We start from the raw sequence: 20,001 nt of genomic DNA on the forward strand, positions 1-20,001 counted from the left end.
AGTATAGTATGTCGTCAAAAATCATGTAAAAAGTCATAGACTTGATATATTGTTTGAGTTCAAATTCAAAAATTAAAAAGGAGAGTTTATGATTGGTAAATGTTTATTCATGAATGTGTGATTTTGTAAGTCATAGAATCAAATTGATGATATAATATTGATTTGCTTTGGCAGAGGAATAAGTAAAAACGCCAAACTATACACTTTCATAAAAAAGGTAAACTGGGAAATGAAAGAACAGACATCTTGTCAGAAAATACAGGAACGGAGATACGACCAAAATAAACGGTATACATCTGGAATCAGTTGACAAAATGAGTCCACAACAATGTCCTTTTTATATCTTTGGAGAAATAACTTGGTGGGATAAAAACGGCGAAACATCTTGAAGTCACTTCCTTCACCTTATTTGTAATAAGGTATTTAGAAGGTAGGCACTAGATTTTCTTCCAGTCCAGGTCTGAAGTGAGGTTGTTCCTGTAGAAACAAAATTTGGAACAGAGACGATTTAATTTTTTTAAATAAAGCACGTATAGCGCTTTTATAATTTATCTTTATAGAGGAGACACAGGTCTGCCCAACACCAGCAACAGGATCCAGAGGTAGAACTGCAGGGTTTTTAGGAAGCAACGTCAAGCGAAGATTTTCTACCCGGAAGTTATTATTAAATAAAAATTGTGATTCCGTCTATCCACCTTATTTTTTGACGAATCACTGGGGCTAGGAATGAGGTTTACAAAAAAGACAAAAGGACAAGAACAGTTAGTTTAAAATGTCTTAAAACGGTTTTATTTTCTATTTAAAAATAAACGGAAATACTTGTATGAGTCGCATTGCATTCTGGTTCTTGTAGTCCGTTTCTTGATATCCGTTATTGTTGTCGTTTCTACAGACCGCAGAGCCCAACTGCTCTGCTGTTGTTCCAGCGATGGCTTCGGGCGCAACAGTCATACCGAAAGTTGAATCTGAAGACGGAGGTCTGTTATTTATCCCAAACACAGAACTCGTTTCGTTTTTAGCCCATTGTGCTGAAAGACACCAGCTATGCGACTAAGCTAGCCAGTCAGCTAGCTAGCTAACGTTAGCATAATAACTTGCTGAAGTTCTGTCGCTAGATTACTGACGTTGTTCGCAATATTTGTGCTACATAACTGAAAAATTCATGTAAGGTTTTGTTGATCTGTTTCAGGGAATAAGAGGACAACGTGTCCGATGTACGGCTGCAGGCGGGTGTACACAGATACAACCTCTCTGGAAAGCCACATCAAGGACCATGAGCTCTCAGCTCAGTCTCTTCCAGGTGAGCTCACTGGTCTGGAGCATGGGGGTACAGTGAAGGAGATATGTCACCAGGCACTGGGCCAGTGCGGTGTAACGTTAATAACATCTGCATTGTAGAGAGGGACAATCCTGCAGGCTTACACATACACACACACACACAAGTTCAGTCTCCTCAGGTTATAATGTAGATGAATGACTTCTGATGTTTGTCCTTTGGAGAATGTGTTGACTGGAGCTGTGGAGCAACACCTTAACTACCTAAAAGTGAAGTGACATACAAAACATATTGTGACGTGTTTCTTTTTCATGCATACATTTACTGTCATAATTTAAATGCACACTGTAAACTTCTGTTCATCCATGACACAAAATTTTAATGTGAAGGCGACACAAATGCCCTGGATTGTCAAAATGACATGAAAACTCATCCCTTGTGAACATAGTGTTTTTATGGTAAGTCAACACTTTATGAGTTAATTTGACTAAAATTTATAAAGCTGATTTGGCCTAATCTTTGTTTAGAGCCAATAAACAGCAATATCATTGTGCACTTAACATATTGTGGCATGTTTGGGCTAAATAGGTGGAGTTTCCCAGCATGCCGTGAGACATTGTGTTTAAGGCCATAAGTTATAAGAAAACTGTCTTTAAATATGTTCTATCTCAGTGGTACCCAACTGGTCCAGCCACGGGGTCCAGATTTCTCCTTAGTCATCTGTTCAAGGTCCACACAGTTTATTATATTCAGCGTCACACTTGCGTTTGGCCATGTTGTCAAGCTAGTTTACTGTCTCTGTCAAGGAGCTGTCTGTTAGTTACTCACTCTACAGCAGGAAACGACACTTCAAATGTGCCAGAAATTCACTGTACTTCAAAATAAAGTGTGCTTTTTTTTCTATTTTCACAATCTGGACATGTTTGAGAGTCACTTCCGGTCCATTCAGAATGGACCAGCGACCCACCAGTTGGGAACCACTGTTCTAAATCACTCACCTTACTCGTCACTCAGTGATTAATATTTATGTATTTCACAACGGTTGTAATGTGTTATGGTTAACGTTGTGGTAAAAGACATTTAGCACCATGAGTTTAGTCGTATACACAGCTAGTGACCTCCCGCCTGTGTGGAAATTAGTGTGGAAATTAATGTGTCTAACGTAAACTTGTGCTGAAGTGAAATAAAGAGCACTTCCTGGTTCAAAAGTCAACTCTTCTGAACCAGGAAGTGGAAGTATATTTTTTATATTTTAATGAAATTTTAGAAAAATGTTAAGTTGAAATGAATAATTTTACATGTGACATGAAGTTTCCATGTGATGTGTCCTCTGCTTGACAACCCTGCAATTCAATACAAAAAATGGTAAAGGCAGCACAGCCTCAGGCATTAAAAAAGTAGTTTTATGAATGCAAAAATAAATGTCCGACCTAGTTCTAAGTTTCAGATTTGGTATGATTTGTGTTGGAAATGAGAGGAGAGGGGGTTACCAGAAAAACTGGGCTGTCATGTAACACTGTCCTCTCCCCAGGAAAGGTCCTGCTGTGCTCCACCGTCGGATGCAGCGGTTCTTTCCCCAACATGCAGAAGCTTATGGAACATATGAGGCATCATCACAAACCCAACATATTCTTCTTGTGAGTTGGTCTTTATTTTATTTAACTGTATAAAATGTTTCATCCTGTGTATTCAGTTGTGAAAGTATTTTGAGTAGTGAATCGTTACCTCTTTTTTGAAGGTGTGAGAGCTGTCGCACAAAGCTGCGATCCTACCGTGGCCTCCTGACTCACCTGCACACCTGCTCCAAAGTGCCACGAAGCAAAGCAAAGCAGACTGAACCGGCGGCCCCTCCGCCTGCTGCTGCGACCAACCCAAATGTGACCCCCATGGACGTGGAACAGAAGCCCCCACTGCTGGACTCAATGACTACACCCCAGCAACCACCCTCTCAAATCCCAAACCCAGATGGCTCCCTCCCCGCTGCTGCTCTTCAGCTGGATTCGGCTGCCCCCCCTGTCCTCGGCCCCCCCTTCTTGCCTAAAACAGAGTTCTCCCCTCAACAGCTTGGTCCTCCACAGCTCACAGAGGTAGCTCCTCTGCCTCAGGTCATGGCTGAAGCCCCTGCTCTCTCTGCACCTTCAAACCCGGATGGCCCAGCAGCAGCGGCTCCTGACCCCCCTGATATCCAGAGTCAGCAGCACTTGACACAGACCAGGTCTCCTGAGCCTGTGCACCATGCTCCAGCACCGGCTCCTCGTTCTCCTCCTGGGTCCACCGCTGTCTGGAAGAAAAATCAAGGTAAGCCTCTCCTCACACTAGAGCACACAGCTGTAACCTGCCAGATGAGGCTCCACATGATGACACTATTGGTGCTAAATGGGTCGTTTAAACCACAGGAAGCTGCAGATACTGATCAGTTATCCTTAGACCGTCACTTCAGATAAGGAAGAACTCAAGCTCACATTTGACTTCCTCTGTATAGGCAGCTGTGTGACCCTTTACAAAGAATGTCAGTGTAGTTTTTTGATGCTTTGTAAACACCCCATGCAGTACAGAGTTCCTACACAGTATGAAAAAGCATCTTAAAAATGTTTACCGCTTTGTTAGAGAGTGTGAGGCCAGTGCAGGCGTGATGTCATCATGTTTTGAATTGGGTGTCTGCAGGTCCTTTTGTTCAAACATTAATTTGTCCTTTCATCCATCAGGTTTATCCTGCAACAGACGTGTCCTTTGGGAGCACACCAGAGGGCGCTACACATGCGTGCAGTGTGGACACGTAGTGACCAACCGTAAGGACATGACACAACACATCAGCACTAAACACAGCAGTAACAAACCTGCAGAAGACGCAGCGAGCTCAGCCAAGAACATATAGTGTAGGACACACTGACTGAACAATGCTTTGTAGAAGCAAATGCTGCCTTTTTGTTTTCCTCAAGGACTCTGCCTCTGTTGAGTGATGTTTCTATCAAGGGCTTACATATAATACACCTGTGTACTGAGTGAAAAGCCTGAAGCAGTGAGTTAGAAACTGATTATTTGGTAAGGTAATTGGCATTTCTACAAAGCACTTAATGAATGTGTGTTTGCGTGTTGCTTCTGGGCACACACAAAATGACTTATGATTAAATATCAGATTGCTGGGTCACTCGCTGCAACGTGTGTCTGGCTGTAAGATGCTTTTAACCAGTTATAAGTGCTGAAATCATTGGCTCTGAACACAGTTGCAGATGCCAGGTGAAGACTGGATTTAAGTTTCAGAGTCTTACATGAATAGAAATCAAAGCACTTAATGCTGTCAGTAGACTACACTACAGGGGTGGTCTGAAACTGGATGTGCATAGTAGTGTAGAGTCCAGTTTATAACATTTGGGTATTGACATGCTAAAGCCCTTGATGTTAATACCTCTTTGACATGGCAAAAAATTGTCCTGTAATTTTGTTTTTTACACTGTAAATAGCCACTGCCACAGTACAAGTTAGTCTCATATAGACGATTGTGCATTGTACAGTGCTGTTATCAATGAAATGGGCACATAAACATTTGACACCGATTGTATGTATTGGCTCTGGGCTGAACAGGTGTTGTGTAACTGTTGCTTTACTTGTGTAAACTGTGTCTTTGGCTTTTGTACCCTGCCAGTCGAGGATCAGTCTGGTTTTATTATAGACTTTTTGTGTCAACAAATCCAATGAAAAGACACTCAGCTTCAAACCATTGGTACCTGCTGTAAATCTTTAAAAACAACTCACACATATAGTTTATTTTTATAAAGGGATCAGTAATTGCCCAAAACAGCTGATCACTGTAGCTTTTATCAAACAGAAGGAAATGGTGTTTTTGTTTGGGACAATTTTCAGTGGTGGATTAATCCATATTTGTTGCCCTAGTGAGTATTTGTGGCAGCTGGACAGTGATTGTGGGATTTAGTCCAAAGAAACTACAGTTTGTGTGTTCACTGTAATTAAGGAACATGAGTGAAAAGATAAATCAGGCTTGAAGACACACAATACACACAAGATAGGGATGGGTATTTTAAGCCAATGCAGACACAAAGAATATAGAAGATGATCAAGAGACAGACCCGCCCGCCTCTTTTTCTCGCCCAAACTCGGATCAAAATCCAATGAAATGGTAAAACTAGGCAGCGCTGATCAAATATAAAACAAGATTCTGTTACTGAGTTGCCTTTTTCTCTCCTCAAATGTTTTCAGAAATATGTTTTAGTGTACTGTTTAACTGTAATACGAGATTGTTTCTTGCCATTGTTTCAAACTGACATGTTTGCATGACATCGCCTTCCAGCATGAGCATTTATTGATCTGGTGCGGTGCAGTGCATTCTGGAAGTTCTAGGTTTTCTCCCTCTTGAGCAAAAGCGTCTGGTAGTATGAGTACTTGCAAAAAGATTTAATGTTAGAATAAGAATGTAAATGATTTGAAATTCATTTAATGAACATTTAGGCTTCAATTAGCCCAAAATATAAATAAATTCAAAGCTAACGTTAGAAAAAAATAGCAAACTTTAAGTTGCTACTGTTACATAGGTTAGACGTGGTTCTGGGGAATCATCTTCGGAGCCGCTCTCCTTGCAGTTAGTTCAATGTCTGCCCGGTCAGCACAAGCTAACAGTCCCGACAAAGCAGCTCTACTGTTTGCTAAACCTGTCAATATCTGCTAGGTGACGTTAGCTGTGTGATGCTAACAGTTAGCCCTGTCATTGTGCGAGCGAACCCTCACCGATTTTCCCGTAACCGAGCTCGCACTCTGGCAGCAGTAGGCTCGTCCCCTGGTGTGTCATGATAAGCTGAGAGTGAACGTGGGACAAGGAGGCGATGAGCGAAGCAGTCTAATTCACGCAGCTCTAAAATTAAATATTAGCCATTTTAAATAGAAAAAAATAAGTTAGCTGTTGAACAAATACTGATTCCCAGATTGAGCATGGTTTGGTCTTTTCATGGGATGAGTTGACCATAAGGAACATTGAGCCACCAGTGCCAGCCCTTTTCTCTAAGCTGTATAACTCTCTGATGCCATACCTTGCTTGTGTGCCAGATCCTTTTTCCTTCAAGCGCCTGGAGCATTTCACCTAAACTCTACACAAACACCTTTACAAGGAAGACAAGGTCAAAAAAAGCTGTTTTTATTTGGGTCAGTCAGGATGAGTTGATACAAGCATTCGGTCGCTCAGAGCGCCCCAGAGACATTGGTCAGCTCAGGCTAGCCTCCATGCCTCTGTACATCCATACATGCTCCTGAACAACCATCACCTCTGAGTCCTTTCCCTCCTCTTCACTAGCATTACACGCCCGCCAAGCAGTGAGCTTTATGATAATTAACACATCAAGACAATACCACATGACAAGAGGTCCCACTTGATCACTAACGTGAATTATTAGACATTACCACATGCAGACTGAAGTGCTGTTTTCGAACAAATCCCATCACGTGGATGAAGGGGAGTCATTGTCAATAATCTATATAAAAAAAAAACATGGGGAGGGCTTTGACATTGGTCATTCATAACACAGACAGGTTTGACAGCACAAGCCGTCCTTCCATCACATTTTGTACATGTGGGTCTTAAAAAGATTTCTGCTCATCTCATGTTCTCACGACCCTGCAGTTTTAATTTGTAAATTTCTGTTAATAAAACAAAACCTGCTGGAAATTAACTGGAAATTAGTGTGTTTTTATTTCACATGATGGCAAGTTGTCAAGAAGAAGAAAAAAACCCTCATAGTAAACAAGTGCATACAAAAAAGAAAAAAGAGATTAAGTGCCGACTGTCCGACCCCCAGATCAGGCAATGTTGATTCTTTTTTGTTTTATTATCACAACTATGTTCAGCTCAGTCCTCTTGAGGCTTTAAAAAAATCTCTTCTGGTCCATCACGTACATCTTTCCTGCCGGAATCTTCCGGAAAAATAAACTGTTGCCTCTGCTCATGTTGCCCTGGAATGAAGAGGAGACAGAAGTGTTTCAGTAAACGTGTGACCAAAAGGCAAACTGTTTCCAGCACTGTAGACTGGAATATAGACGTAAAAAAGAATTGCTTAAAGAAAACTTCACCCACAAAATGGCCGTACTTCTTAAACACATGCATTTTCTAATTAAAACTGAACTTCCTGTAAAGGGCCGAACACATGCCACATTTTTTGTGCCCTCACATTCATTGTTTTTAATGTAGATGCACAGGAGGCGCACTCAAATGCCAGAGCGACATATTTACGAGCACTTATTTTTTGGGGTGCGATGGTTGTGCCCTAAACTGAGTTCAACTTTTGGAATGCAGCAGCACACACCCCATGGCATGTGAGGAGGAACAACCAATCACGACGACAGATATCTTTCCCTTCATGTGTAAATTCCAGTCTGTGATAAATATGAAGTAGAAGTTGATCGTGTTCGTGCAGAGCTGCCAGAGCTTTACATCTGTCCCACAGACAACAGGACTACACACTTACAAACAGCGCCTGGAAGAAGATCAGCTCTGCACTCAGGATTTCAGGTAAATAGGCTATACAATGCTGGTTGAGGTTGCTTAGCAACCTCAGACACAACCTGAAGCAGCGCTCTTGAAAGCTGGCACAGAAAAGGCACAAGAGTAGTAGTCAAGTATTCCATGCGGTTAAAGACGTGGCATGTGTCCGGCCCCTAAAACTGCTCTCTTTAAAGCCAAATTCTATTTTTTTTAGTGAATGCATGTATGTGAAGTCCTGAACACACAACTGGATAAATGATACTTGGACTATACTGCACAAATTAAGTGAGCGTTTCTAAACACATATTTTAATGCAGGTTCTCTGTTGTTAAACGTGGACCCCAATCAATCAATACATCATTTATATTTGCTGTTTTCCATGGATGCATGTGAGAAAAGTAAAGTTCTTAATGAATTCAAGGTGGACTAACTGATCTACAAATGTTCTTTTTGTGGGCGACGTATCCCTTTATTCCTCAAGGTATTATTATCTTTTCTGGTGTCCCAAGGAGCTCATGAACAAACTGCTAATTATGAGCACATTAGTCAAGACTGCAGCAAGTTATGAAGAAGTGATTCCCAGCTGGTCCAGATTTCTTGTCAGTCATTAGTTCAAGGTCCTCTGAACTAATCAACTAATTTAGTGCTAGGTATCAGTACCCAATACCTTTAAAAGGTATCAACTGAAAGAAACTTCTCCAATCAAACCATGCCTGCATTAAATACTCCTTGTACCTCAATATATACTTGAGTGTGACATTACCTGTTTTATTATTTTCATAGCTGGAGTCAAAGGCAAACATATCTTTGTCTAGTTAACCCTTTGAAACCTGGAGCAACATCATTTTTCTTGTGCTGCTTTCAGACACCTTTCACAAGTATTTAACCTTTGAACCCTGAGCACACTGGGAAAAAACATGGGAAAAAAAGGCAACGAGCAACTCAGTAAGAAATGTCCCACAAATTGGAAAAAAAAAAAAATATAAAAACAATTTAAAAAAAAAAAATAGGGAAAAAAGAAAAACACTAGGAGAAACTACAGTATATTTAAAAAAAAATAGGGAAAAAAGAAAAACACTAGGAGAAACTACAGTATATTTATTATTATTATTTAAAATTATGTCACTGAATTATTATAATTTTTAAACACTCTTTTTGGGTACCATGTATTTAAAAGAAATCAAGCCAATTTGCTCAGGTTTCAAGGGTTAAATTGATAAGACATGTCTGCAATAAATCTTTCGGCAACTCAATAAAAATGTGCTGCTTATATATCACATGTATGGCTGTCACTATTTAGTCTAAATTGAAACTTACATCCTCAAAGCAATAAAATCTATTCAATGTAACGTAAAATGCGTGCTGTGATCCATATGATGGTGGTAAAACCTCTGCATCCTGACACCGTAGCACTTAATGTAACATCAGTATTTATCCAGTGAACACAGCATCTACACAGTTTGGTGTTTGGTGTTTTTACCTCTCTGCTTAGATGCCTCCAGCAGTCCACCCAGGTGGGATATACTGATGCATAGGGAGGCAGGCCTCCAGCAAGCCTGCGAGAGCAGTGGAAATATGAGTCTGATTGATTAAACACTTGGGAGGATTTACAGACACAAATAAGCTGCTGCCAACTCACCCGCAGTTATTGACAGCCATGAGGTTTGACACCAAGACAAAAGGGTATGTAAGCATACTGGCGAAGAACTGGAAGAGAAGAGAAGAGGAGCAACGTGATCTAACTACGAGCTACGAACAGACAAACCAGTGTGCTGCTGCATTTCTGTCATACTTACCCCGGTCACAGCCTGAGAGCAGTTCTTGATTTCTCCTGTGTGACTCATCTGTGCAGATAAACAGATTAACAGAGAATGTGAGAATGTGTGGAATGGTGCTGAAATGTCATAATTTCATACATGGTGTTATTAGTTTAACAGGCGTAAAGTATATGTTTTATAAATTGCAGATAGGATATATGACTTGGCTGAGGCATCAAAAAAATCAGTTTAAAGATTATTTGGCTTTAGTTCTGTCTATAAAGCACTGTTTGCTTGGGTCGAGTACAGGGGTCAGCAACCTGTATGATCCAAAGAGCCATTTTTGACTAAAAGCAATATAAAAAATATCTGACTGCAGCCACAAAACACAGATAACGGAGCCTTTATAGTCAAAATTAGCCCATCAGCGTTACTAATAAGTCAAAGCATCCATTAACATGTTCTTCCACAAAGTGGCTCCTCTGCAGTGGGCTTGATTATTTGGTACTTTAACTTTGTAGCATTGGTAATGAAAGCAAATTAATCTGTCCACACACTATTCAATTTTGCAATTGGTCTCCAAGAGTTTTTATTTGGAGTCCAGAGCCTAGTTAGGGAGACTCAAAGCTAGCCGCTGCAATTTAGAGGAAAATGTTCTAGTGATCGTCAGATGTGCAGAAGACCAGTGCACTAACAGGTATAAAGTTTGCACAAGTTTTAATTTTTGTAGATTTATACTGGACTTAAAATGCTGCCTGACAGGGCCTTAAACCAACACATACAGAATACTAAGCTAAGCAGGGATTAAAGAGAGGTATACCGAGTCATCGATGGCGTATGTATTGATGAGGTGAGCCAGCAGGTTACAAATCCACAGAGACAGGACGTCACCGAGCAGGCGAGGGATCAACCCACTGAAAACAAACACACACACACACAAAAAATAATCATTTCTGACTTAAAAAATATGAGGAAAAATGATCATTATCTGTCTAAGTCCACCTTTTTTTACATGTGTCTTCATACTGTTTAAACCTAGTATTTCTGTTGCAGATAAAGATTAGGCTGCACTACTATTATTAGTATTACACTATTTGTGGAATGTGTTTGCTGTTTTGTCACATGGCGGTGACCAATGCTTGTGGTAGTCTCTGTAGACACCGGCAAATTTAACATGGATTCATTAAGTGAATAATTTTACTTCACTGAGAACTTTTAATTTTGCCAGTTTTAGACGTGAAACAGTATTTTGTCTTTCTGTTTTATCATAAAAATGAAAATCTGAAAAACTTATTATCTGTTGCCTGTTCAGCATTCAGAAGCATTCAGCACTAAGGCAAACAATCTATGGGGGCATTTTGCCTTTAAGTGATGACAACATGCTGAAATTATTCAAAGTTGACCATCAAGGCAATGCAACAAAACGTGGTGTATTCAAAATCAAAATAAAAAGGAGAGTCAAACTCACGCGAAGAAGCCCAGTATGCCTTCTTCTCTGTAGACTGTGACGATGGAGTCAAACACCCCACTGAGAACAGAAGAAAATAAATATATTTTTAATTTAAATTTAACCATTTTCATGGCTCTTCTCATTGACGTTTGTATCTAAAACATAAAAACCGTACCTGTATTTTGTTTCTCTCCCAATAAACTGGACCATACATCGCAAAGTAATCACTGAAAAACAAGGAAAACATACATGACATGCAGACGGCTGTCTCCACACACAGATTTGCCACATCCACAACGTTCAAATAAAAAACAAGAGAAGCAATTTCAAAGCTCGACTACACCCTTTGGTGTCACATGCACACTGCTGGAGTTAGCTGGTTAAAGCCAACTGAAAGTGTCGAGCAGTTGCAGACATTAATGACGTACCATGAAAGGGATGTGTGACAATGGTGGCGCAGGAACGAGCTATCATCTCTTTGGTTGTCTGTAGAAAAGACAGAAAACGATCAACTGAAATGTTAACATGAAACATAACCATGACCATTAAGTACATCGCTTGAAACTTAAGTCTTCACACATGCCTGGTTTGTTCCTCAAAAGAAAAATAAAGACGAACTGAACCGACCACAATGAGAGAAGTGAAATTTGTGGGACGACTCTGTTGAGCTACAGTTTATTCTGATGAACAGGTCATCAGTCAGTTCATAAAACATCTATTTAAAACAGCGGTTCCCAACTGGTGGGTCACAGTCCAAAATTGGCCATTCTGAATGGACCGCAAGTGACTCGCAAACATGTCAAGTTTGTAAAAAACACACTCAATTTTAAGTACAGTGAATTTCTACAGTGGTTTCCTCCAGGTACTCCGGCTTCCTCCCACAGTCCAAAGACACGCAGGTTAAGTGGTGACTCTAAATTGTCCGTAGGTGTGAATGTGAGTGTGAAGGGTTGTCTGTCTCTATGTGTCAGCTCTGTGATAGTCTGGAGACCTGTCAAAGGTGTACCCTGCCTCTCACCCAATGTCAGCTGGGATAGGCTCCAGCCCCCCCGTGACCCCTAACAGGATAAGCAGTTACGGAAAATGAATGAGTGAATTACATTTAATAAAAACGACTGAAATCCTGGAGAAATGCAAAATGAAAAAGAGCTGGTTTACATAAAGATACCATGTCAGCCGTGTGGGGCCATTAAAGGGCAAAACAAAGCTGAATGTAAACAGTCAGAAAGCAGTGTAGTGTATAACAGCCTCTACAGAAGTGTTCAGTGTGTGTGTGTGTGTGTGTGTGTGTGTGTCAAGTTTTGTGTCATCTGATCGGCCTACAAACTATTTAGAATGATGTGGGGTGATAACCATCAGTGGCCAATCAATCAGACCCTTATCTGAGTGTGTTCAATGTATACAATCCCTGCTTGTCCTCAACAAGCAGAGACAGTGAGTTAACTGCATATAGGGAGATTTTTATAGCAGTGGTGCTAATCGTTTAGCCGTAGCGCAGAGTGTGCTAAACATAGTGTGCCTGGCTGTGGTGAACTAGCACTATGTCGACCAGTGAAAGAGTGTAATACATGTTAACAGACACTTCTGTGGAGTTTGCTCTTGTTTGGTATGTTTTTGACAGTCCTTGATGATAACTGTACAGATGTCTCACCTCGTTAACAACGTATTGTAGGGAGCCCTCCGCAGCCTTCTGCTGACCTCCCATAACCTGGACAACAGAAACAAATCTCAGCATCTTCTAACCTTAGAGAAAAGTTTGTAATGACACGAACAATAAATCAGGCAAAAAGGCTCTTACCTGAAGTGTGCCTTGTTCCTGACATTTCTGTAAGAAACTAGAGGTTAACATGATAAAACTTGTCCTTGTGAATACAGACATTTACATTCTGGCAAAGAATAGCTTGTCTTTCTTTCAAAGTTATTCACTTCACCTGTCAGTGGTTTTAATTTGGCTGATTGGTGTATTTTTATAATCAGTACATTCTCTCTTCTGTTAAAAAAAAAAAAAAGCTGTAGGTGCAATTACATCCTTTTATGGTGCACTTCTCACCTGCACAACTCTGCTGTGCACAATGGTGCCGATGGAGCCAGCACAGAGCCGTGGACCGAGCCCGTTGAAGAGACCTGCTTTTCCGTCGATCTTGATGATGTGTTTTGCTGAAACATTCAGAGAATAAAACAGCAGGTTAAGTTATAAGAGGCCTTAAAAAAAAAGAAAAAAGTATGTTTCTTGGACTGTACCAGTGGTTCTGCTTAGTAAATCTGTGCCCAGACCTTCCTTTACCAGCAACCATGTTCCATTTCATGCATTTTTCCAACCTTGAAACTTGCTGAACACAGCTAATGCATCACAACGAAACACACCCGCACTGCACTTCCTTAAACTTAGTTATTTTTAGAGATGTAATTGAGTTAAAATAGAGAAGTGGTCTGTGAATCCTTCGAGGTGGTGCGATCAAATGCTAAAGTGAGGGTCTGATGACATTCAGCTGCCACAGAGCATTTATAAAGGTATGATGTTTGGAAACTCAGCAGGGAATACAATTAATTAACAGACATGACTGTCATGGGGGTGCGGACACAAAGGCTTTGTCCTTGTTGCAGCGGACGCGGGTTCAATTCCAACCTCTGGCCCATGGGGTAGGCAGTTTCATTTTGGCATTATTGGGCAACAATCCCACAATAAACTTTGAGCATATTCAAGCTTCAAGTTCCTGTTTATGTTGCTGATAATAGCTAGAGCCTCGAATCACAGTGTCCTCAGCGTCACTCCTCACCGCAACATAGCACCTTGCTAGAAGGAGAGCAGGCCGCAGCTCCAGAGACAGAGCCCCAGTCAGCAGCTGCTCCAGTCCAAATCTAACCCCAAACCCAGGGTACCGAGAAGCCCCGACTGCCCGCCAGATGAGCAAACTTTCTGTTGCTGCCGTCACACAGGTAAGACCTGCTGTGACAACTGGTGCTGGGGGGGTTTGCGCTTGTTGAATTTGAGCCACTACAGCTGCCAACTGAAGATCTGTCTCCCAAACTGTTGCCCGCCCACCTCCACAGTGGCAGGGAGTGAGGCAGAAGGACCATGTGGTGGCTAACAGCTAATTCTTGTCTCATTTGTGGTCTGATAAACAGAGAGAGTGGGACAAGGAGAGGCTGAGCAAATGAGCTGCAGGCAACCCTACAATTAAATAAGATTAAATAAGGAAACACCTGGCTACTATATTAGGCGTGTACATACGACTGGTATGGTCTTTAAAGGAACCCTGTGGAGTCTTTGACCCCAACTACTTCTATGGAGCTGTGTTTTTATGAGCGGGTCCCTGTTTCATTAGTTAAGTATACATGCAGGCAGCAGGTTGGTTTCACGCTATTCCACTGATGGACAGTGCGTGAAAGCAACATGCTGATAAATAAAGCAGTGCACCAACAAAGGTAAAGAAGACACAGACTGCTAGCGAGTAAAGAAGGGTCTAAACAACGCACATTTTTAAAATACTTCCTTTGCAAATGTTCTGTGAGGACAAAAACACACTCAACCTGTGTGTTTGACCAATGAGGTCAAACACACAGGTTGAGTGTGTTTTTGGTTGCATGTGTGTTTTTGGTTGCATTTAGGCGAGAAACACATAACTATAATAAACTCACAGGAAAATTACAGCTCAAGACTTGCCTTCTTTTGTCATTACTGTTTTAAGTACAAAGACATTTAGAGGCCTTATATTCCTACTGACAAGCACAAACGCTGCTGTCACAGTCCCACAAAATATCAGAAGTGAAAAACTGATTTTAAAAAATGGCATCTGAAAGCCCAGAGTTCTGCATAAAGCAACCAAACTGTGACTGCTGTCATGTTTGAATGAACCCTCCAGTCACGTTTTGTTAAAGTCAAAATGGAATCGATCGTCATATCGTCAATTGAATGTCATACAAAAACAACATCACACTTCCAAGCTCACAAGGTTAAATGCTTCATGGAGAGACACTGAAAGCATACCTCTGTCTGTAATGCATATTATAAATTCCATTTCTGAACATAGCTAACTCACCATAAGCAAACAGTCCAGGGAGCTGGTAGACTTGTCTGCCAAACAGGTTCCTGCCCAGAGTTGGGGGGAGCGGCTCATGTCCTACCTAAAACACACACAATATAAAGTGATGAACATCTGCACTGTAACTGGACATAGTCTGATTATCAGGGTATCTACTGCCATCAGATAAAATCATTTTGAAATGGTCTTAAACAGCATTAAATTTAAGAAAAACTTTTGGACATCTTTTTCTTCTACAAGCATTGCAGGTAAGTGTAAAGGTAAGTCGTGTACGGTCCTGTTCAGGTAGGTTTTATGTAGGAATATAGTTATTAGAGTGACTTAGGTTAATCTACAGTTGTGATGCCGAAAAGCAGGTCTGTGATGAATGAGAAGACTGTTAGATATGATGGTCTTTTGGTTAAAGGCCTCGCCTTCAAACATATCTCTGGTAGCTTTATTTTTCTTTCATGTTTCTTCTAAAAAGCCTTTTCTTTGTCCAAGTGATCAGCAGCAAACTTCAGCTGAGCCTGAAGGTGCCGCTTCTGGAGCTTCCTTCTTGTGCAGCAGCCTTCCAGCCTATGGGGATGTTAAACAGGCTTGAATGTGGACAGTGACACCTTCGATCCAGCAGCTTCTCATTCATCACAGACCTGCTTTTCGGTGGTTCTTGTTGACTCTTAACCACCTTGACCAACTTCCTCTCAGCTGCAGATGATAGCTTGCAATTACTTCCTTATTGTGGCAGTTACACAACTGTGTCATGCACTTTAGACTTACAAACAACTGCTTGCACAGTTGATGTTTGGATGTGTAGCTGCTTTGCAATGGCTCCAAGTTACTTTCCTGACTAGTTCAAATCAATGATCTGCTTTTTCAAATCCACACTGAGCTCTTTAGACTTCTGTCTGTGGCCGAATCTAAGAAGTGTATCAAACAAGGCCAATTAAACTGACTCAGAAGTCATCAGCTGTAGTCAATCAAAACCACTCAAGTTTAGAGGCCGTGCAACAAAAAACTTTCTACATCACCAAAATTGAGGATTCAAGTTGCTGTATCACATGGATATCACATGGACAGACAAAAGGCCTTTTGAAATATGTTTGGAGAGGAGAAGGTGAGGCATTTAACCCAAAGACCATCATGTCTAACAGTTACGTATGGATGTGGCAGTGTTATGCTCTGGGCCGGTTATGCTAACAGTGGAACTGCTGCTTTACACAAAGTGAATGGAATAATCAAGAAGGAGGATTATCTTCAGGAAAACATAAAATCATCAGTCAGACGGTTGGGTCTCAGACGCAGTTAGACAATGACCCCAAACACACATCAAAAGTGGTAAAGGACTAGGTAACGCATGCTAAAATTAAGGGTATGGAAAGGCCTTCCCAAAGTCCTGACTTAATTAAATCCCATCAAGAACATGGACTGGGGGGTCGGTGGCTTAGTGGATGTTGCCACAGCGCTGGGGGGTCGGTGGCTTAGTGGATGTTGCCACAGCGGCCCGGGTTCAACTCCTGTCTGTCTGTCTCTCTCTCTCTNCATGGACTGGGGGGTCGGTGGCTTAGTGGATGTTGCCACAGCGGCCCGGGTTCAACTCCTGTCTGTCTGTCTGTCTCTCTCTCTCTCTCTCTGTCTGTCTGTCTGTCTGTCTGTCTGTCTCTGTCTCTCTCTCTGTCTCTCTCTCTCTCTCTCTGTGTCTGTATCTCTCTCTCAGCTGTCCTATCAATTAAAGGCAAAAACGACCCAAAAATATCTTTAAAAAACTAACAGAACATGTGGACTGTGTTGAAGAAACAAGTCCAGAAAGTAAACGTATTAAGTTGAACTGCACCGACTCTGTCAAGAAGAGCGGTCAAACACTTAATCAGAGGCTTGTAGATTGCTGCTAAAAGCACCAAACTGAGGTGAATACAGCCAAGAGACATTTAACCAAATGTTAGTATTGCTGTATGTATATTTTCTCCCCCACCAGATTTGGTTTCATTTTCAAGAGACCCATACTTTATATGAAAGCACCTGCTCATTCTCTTCACCTGCTGGACAGTGTGTATCACTGGGCTCGGAGATTCAATATGAACTGTGCTTCTCTCACTCATCGCTTCACTGTGTCACTGTGTTCTCTACAGTAACGTAAACTGGTCATCATTATCTGCTTGTCGCCTCAGTCACTGGTATATCTTCATTTACAAAGCAATTTTGGGCAGACTTCCCTCTTATTTAGGTTCACTATTGACCTGGAAACAAGGAAGTCACAATCTCCGCTCGATGGACATTTTGAAACTGGTTGTTCCAAAGATAAGGACTGAATTAGAAAAGAAATCATTTAGGTTTTCAGCTCCTGATGTTTGGAACAAGTTTTAGTCTGAACTACATTTACACACACTGATTCATTTGACTGATTTAAAGAGAGGGTGAAATCTTTGGAGTCTAGGCTTTCGGCCTGTAAACGTTTTATCTGATTGTATGAGTGTTTGTAAATGTTTTTCTTATTGTTGTCAACTGTAACTCTGTGACTGTATCACAGGTCCCCCTTGTAAAAGAAACCCCCCATCTCAATGGGACTAACCTGGTTAAATAAAATAAATAAAAAAAATACTTTCATAAAAGAACCAAACTTCAAGAATTACTTTTGTGACAAAGTAGTATAAACTCAAATTACTCCATCACAGAAGAAGATTAGCGTTGTAGAAATCATTACAAAATCAAGACTGCCATGACATACATGTTACATACAGGTCTGTGTAAACTTCTGATCACAACCGTACACACAGTTTACCAACATGTAACTACAAATATAAAGTAAAAAGACAGTGGTGGGTTGTTTATGGCAATTAAGACCTCACAAATTCAACTTTAGGACTATTGAATGACTTTTAAGGCCCAATACCTGCAGACAGTCTGCGTTACAGTGTCTCAGCACCAAACTGTGGCCCTCCAACACTTCCTAGTTTCGTTTTGACACTTTTTGTCCACTTGTTGTCATATTTGCCTCAATGTTTACTTTCTCACTTTGTCAGTTGAATTAATTTAGTCTTCACATGATGTAAAAGTCTCCCTGTTCGCTACTTATTTTGTCTTTTAAACAACTTTAACTGCAAAGCTAAAGAAGTAAGCTTCCTGATTAACGTTGACTTTAGCTTGTTAGCAACCGCTAGCTTACGAGCTACTTCAGTGGGCCAAAGGACACTGGTCAGTGCAGGTCACAGGTCCCCGGATACTGTGCTCACAATGCGGGCATTACATGTTACAAATATGTTATTCATGACACATGTGAGCTAACAGACCCGAGTGCTGTGAAACAAACAAATAAGCAGCATGTCAACGCTAAGACATGTTAGCTCGCCCCTGACCTTTTACTGTTAAACAGGTCAACACCGCCGCTGTGGGTGAATCTGTTAGAAACTGGAAATCACTTTTACACTTTGGAAGACAGTTAATAAGCAGCAACAAAGAAGGTGTAACGTTTGACAGCAGAGCTGAGCGGTTTGGCTGATAGCTAACTAGCTGCTATCTGTAGCACTTCAACTACAGCAGCTTTGTTAGAAAACATGACTTTTATATTTGAAGGTATGCAACACGAAGATTAAATGCTTTTGCACGTTATTTGTATAGAAACGAGTGAAGCAGCACTGCATATTAACACAGTATGAACTTTAAGAATTGGTTCACACACCTCACTTCCGCCTACAACAGTGTATTTTGGAAACAGAAGGTCATAGGGACAACAGACGGAACAACAGTGTAGTTGATAATGTTACCGGAAATTTAGCTGCTATGTGTATAAAATGTAAGCCGAATTACAGAGACCGTGATACTGGTTCACGATACAGCTTAACTCATACATATTCAATTACTTACAAGCAACGCCACGTCAAACAGCGTTTTTTTCAATGGACTTTGGCAGTTTCCTCTCCAGGCTAACTCCTAGCTAGTAGAGTTCTGCAGTAATTCCTAATGTTAGCTAACTGTGGTAAAAGCGGCTCCTGAAGCGGAAACATCCTCCAAACGTCCGCGTGAAAACTTCTCCTCTTACCTGGATCAGGACTTTAATGTACATCAGAGGGTGGGAGAGGACGGTGAGCCCTGATCCCAGCAATACTTGGCCACACGTGTCCGCCATTTTTGGAGAGACAGTGGAGATAGGAAGTCCTTCGTCTTGCGTCAGAGGAGGCGATGGCGCTCATATTATATGGCATCATAACGGTACCGCCATCTAGTAGTCATGTGGAGTATGGTAACTTTTATTTAGTATTTTATACATCTTTTAGTATTTTTTTAGCTTGTTTCTCTATCCTTTTAATTATAATTTTTAAATCAAAAAATAATTTTAATTGTGATCAGTTACAGTTTCTGTGAAAAATAAGTAATTAAATCACAGTTACCAATCAAAATGTTGGTGATAACAAAGAGGTTACACCCTTTCTTTTTTAAACGAGACATGATACTGAGAAGGTGGTAGGATTGTGTTAATGTAAACTTCTTCCTGCTCCTTTTCAAGCATGTATGTTGATGTTTTGTTTGTTTTTATTTTTGTTTTGCTTGAAATAAAGTCATTCATTCATTCAAAATTTACACATTCTGTTGCTTTGCATCTTCTTGCCAGGAATACCTTCTTTTGGCATTTGGCTGGACATTTTTCAGCTTCATTGCCCGGTTTAAATCATTTGTTAGAAAAGAAATCCAAAAGTAATCATCTTTATTACCTTAAGTAATTAAAATAGTTGCATTACTTATTACATTTCATCAGGGTAACTAGTAATCTGTAGTCTGTTACATTTCAAAAGTAACCTTTCAGACACTGACTACAAGAAATTGATGGTTTCTCAATATTTAACCCTTTGAAACCTGAGCAAATTGGTTTGATTTCTTTCAAAAAAAAAACATCGGGAAGGATGCAATGAGCAACAGAAGAAATGAACCAAAAAATTGCCAGAAATTAGTAAAAAGAAAAATTTAAAAACGAGAAAATTAGTAAAAAAAAAGTTGAAAACAAACAAAGGTGCTTAAAA

The 20,001-nt window shown here is 40.7% G+C and overlaps 2 protein-coding genes across 2 annotated transcripts; one reads left to right on the plus strand and one right to left on the minus strand.

The window, feature by feature from the left end:
• Positions 1-830: 830 nt before the first annotated feature.
• znf414 (zinc finger protein 414) lies at positions 831-6,951 on the plus strand. Its single transcript, XM_050043464.1, has 5 exons — positions 831-977; positions 1,190-1,300; positions 2,808-2,913; positions 3,015-3,574; positions 3,982-6,951. The coding sequence occupies exons 1-5, from the start codon at positions 929-931 to the stop codon at positions 4,149-4,151; spliced, it is 996 nt and encodes a 331-aa protein (XP_049899421.1). The 5' UTR covers positions 831-928; the 3' UTR covers positions 4,152-6,951.
• Positions 6,399-19,168, minus strand: mtch2 (mitochondrial carrier homolog 2). The gene is made up of 13 exons (XM_050043486.1): positions 19,026-19,168; positions 15,008-15,092; positions 13,018-13,124; positions 12,766-12,792; positions 12,619-12,675; positions 11,396-11,453; positions 11,143-11,194; positions 10,986-11,045; positions 10,338-10,431; positions 9,557-9,604; positions 9,400-9,467; positions 9,241-9,316; positions 6,399-7,231 (listed from the first exon to the last, which is right to left on the minus strand). Exons 1-13 carry the CDS (start codon positions 19,110-19,112, stop codon positions 7,145-7,147), a joined length of 906 nt encoding a protein of 301 aa, XP_049899443.1. The 5' UTR covers positions 19,113-19,168; the 3' UTR covers positions 6,399-7,144.
• Between the last annotated feature and the right edge of the window lie 833 nt (positions 19,169-20,001).

This window comes from Epinephelus moara, chromosome 1, assembly GCF_006386435.1.
Source record: "Epinephelus moara isolate mb chromosome 1, YSFRI_EMoa_1.0, whole genome shotgun sequence".
NCBI classification, from domain to species: domain Eukaryota; kingdom Metazoa; phylum Chordata; class Actinopteri; order Perciformes; family Serranidae; genus Epinephelus; species Epinephelus moara.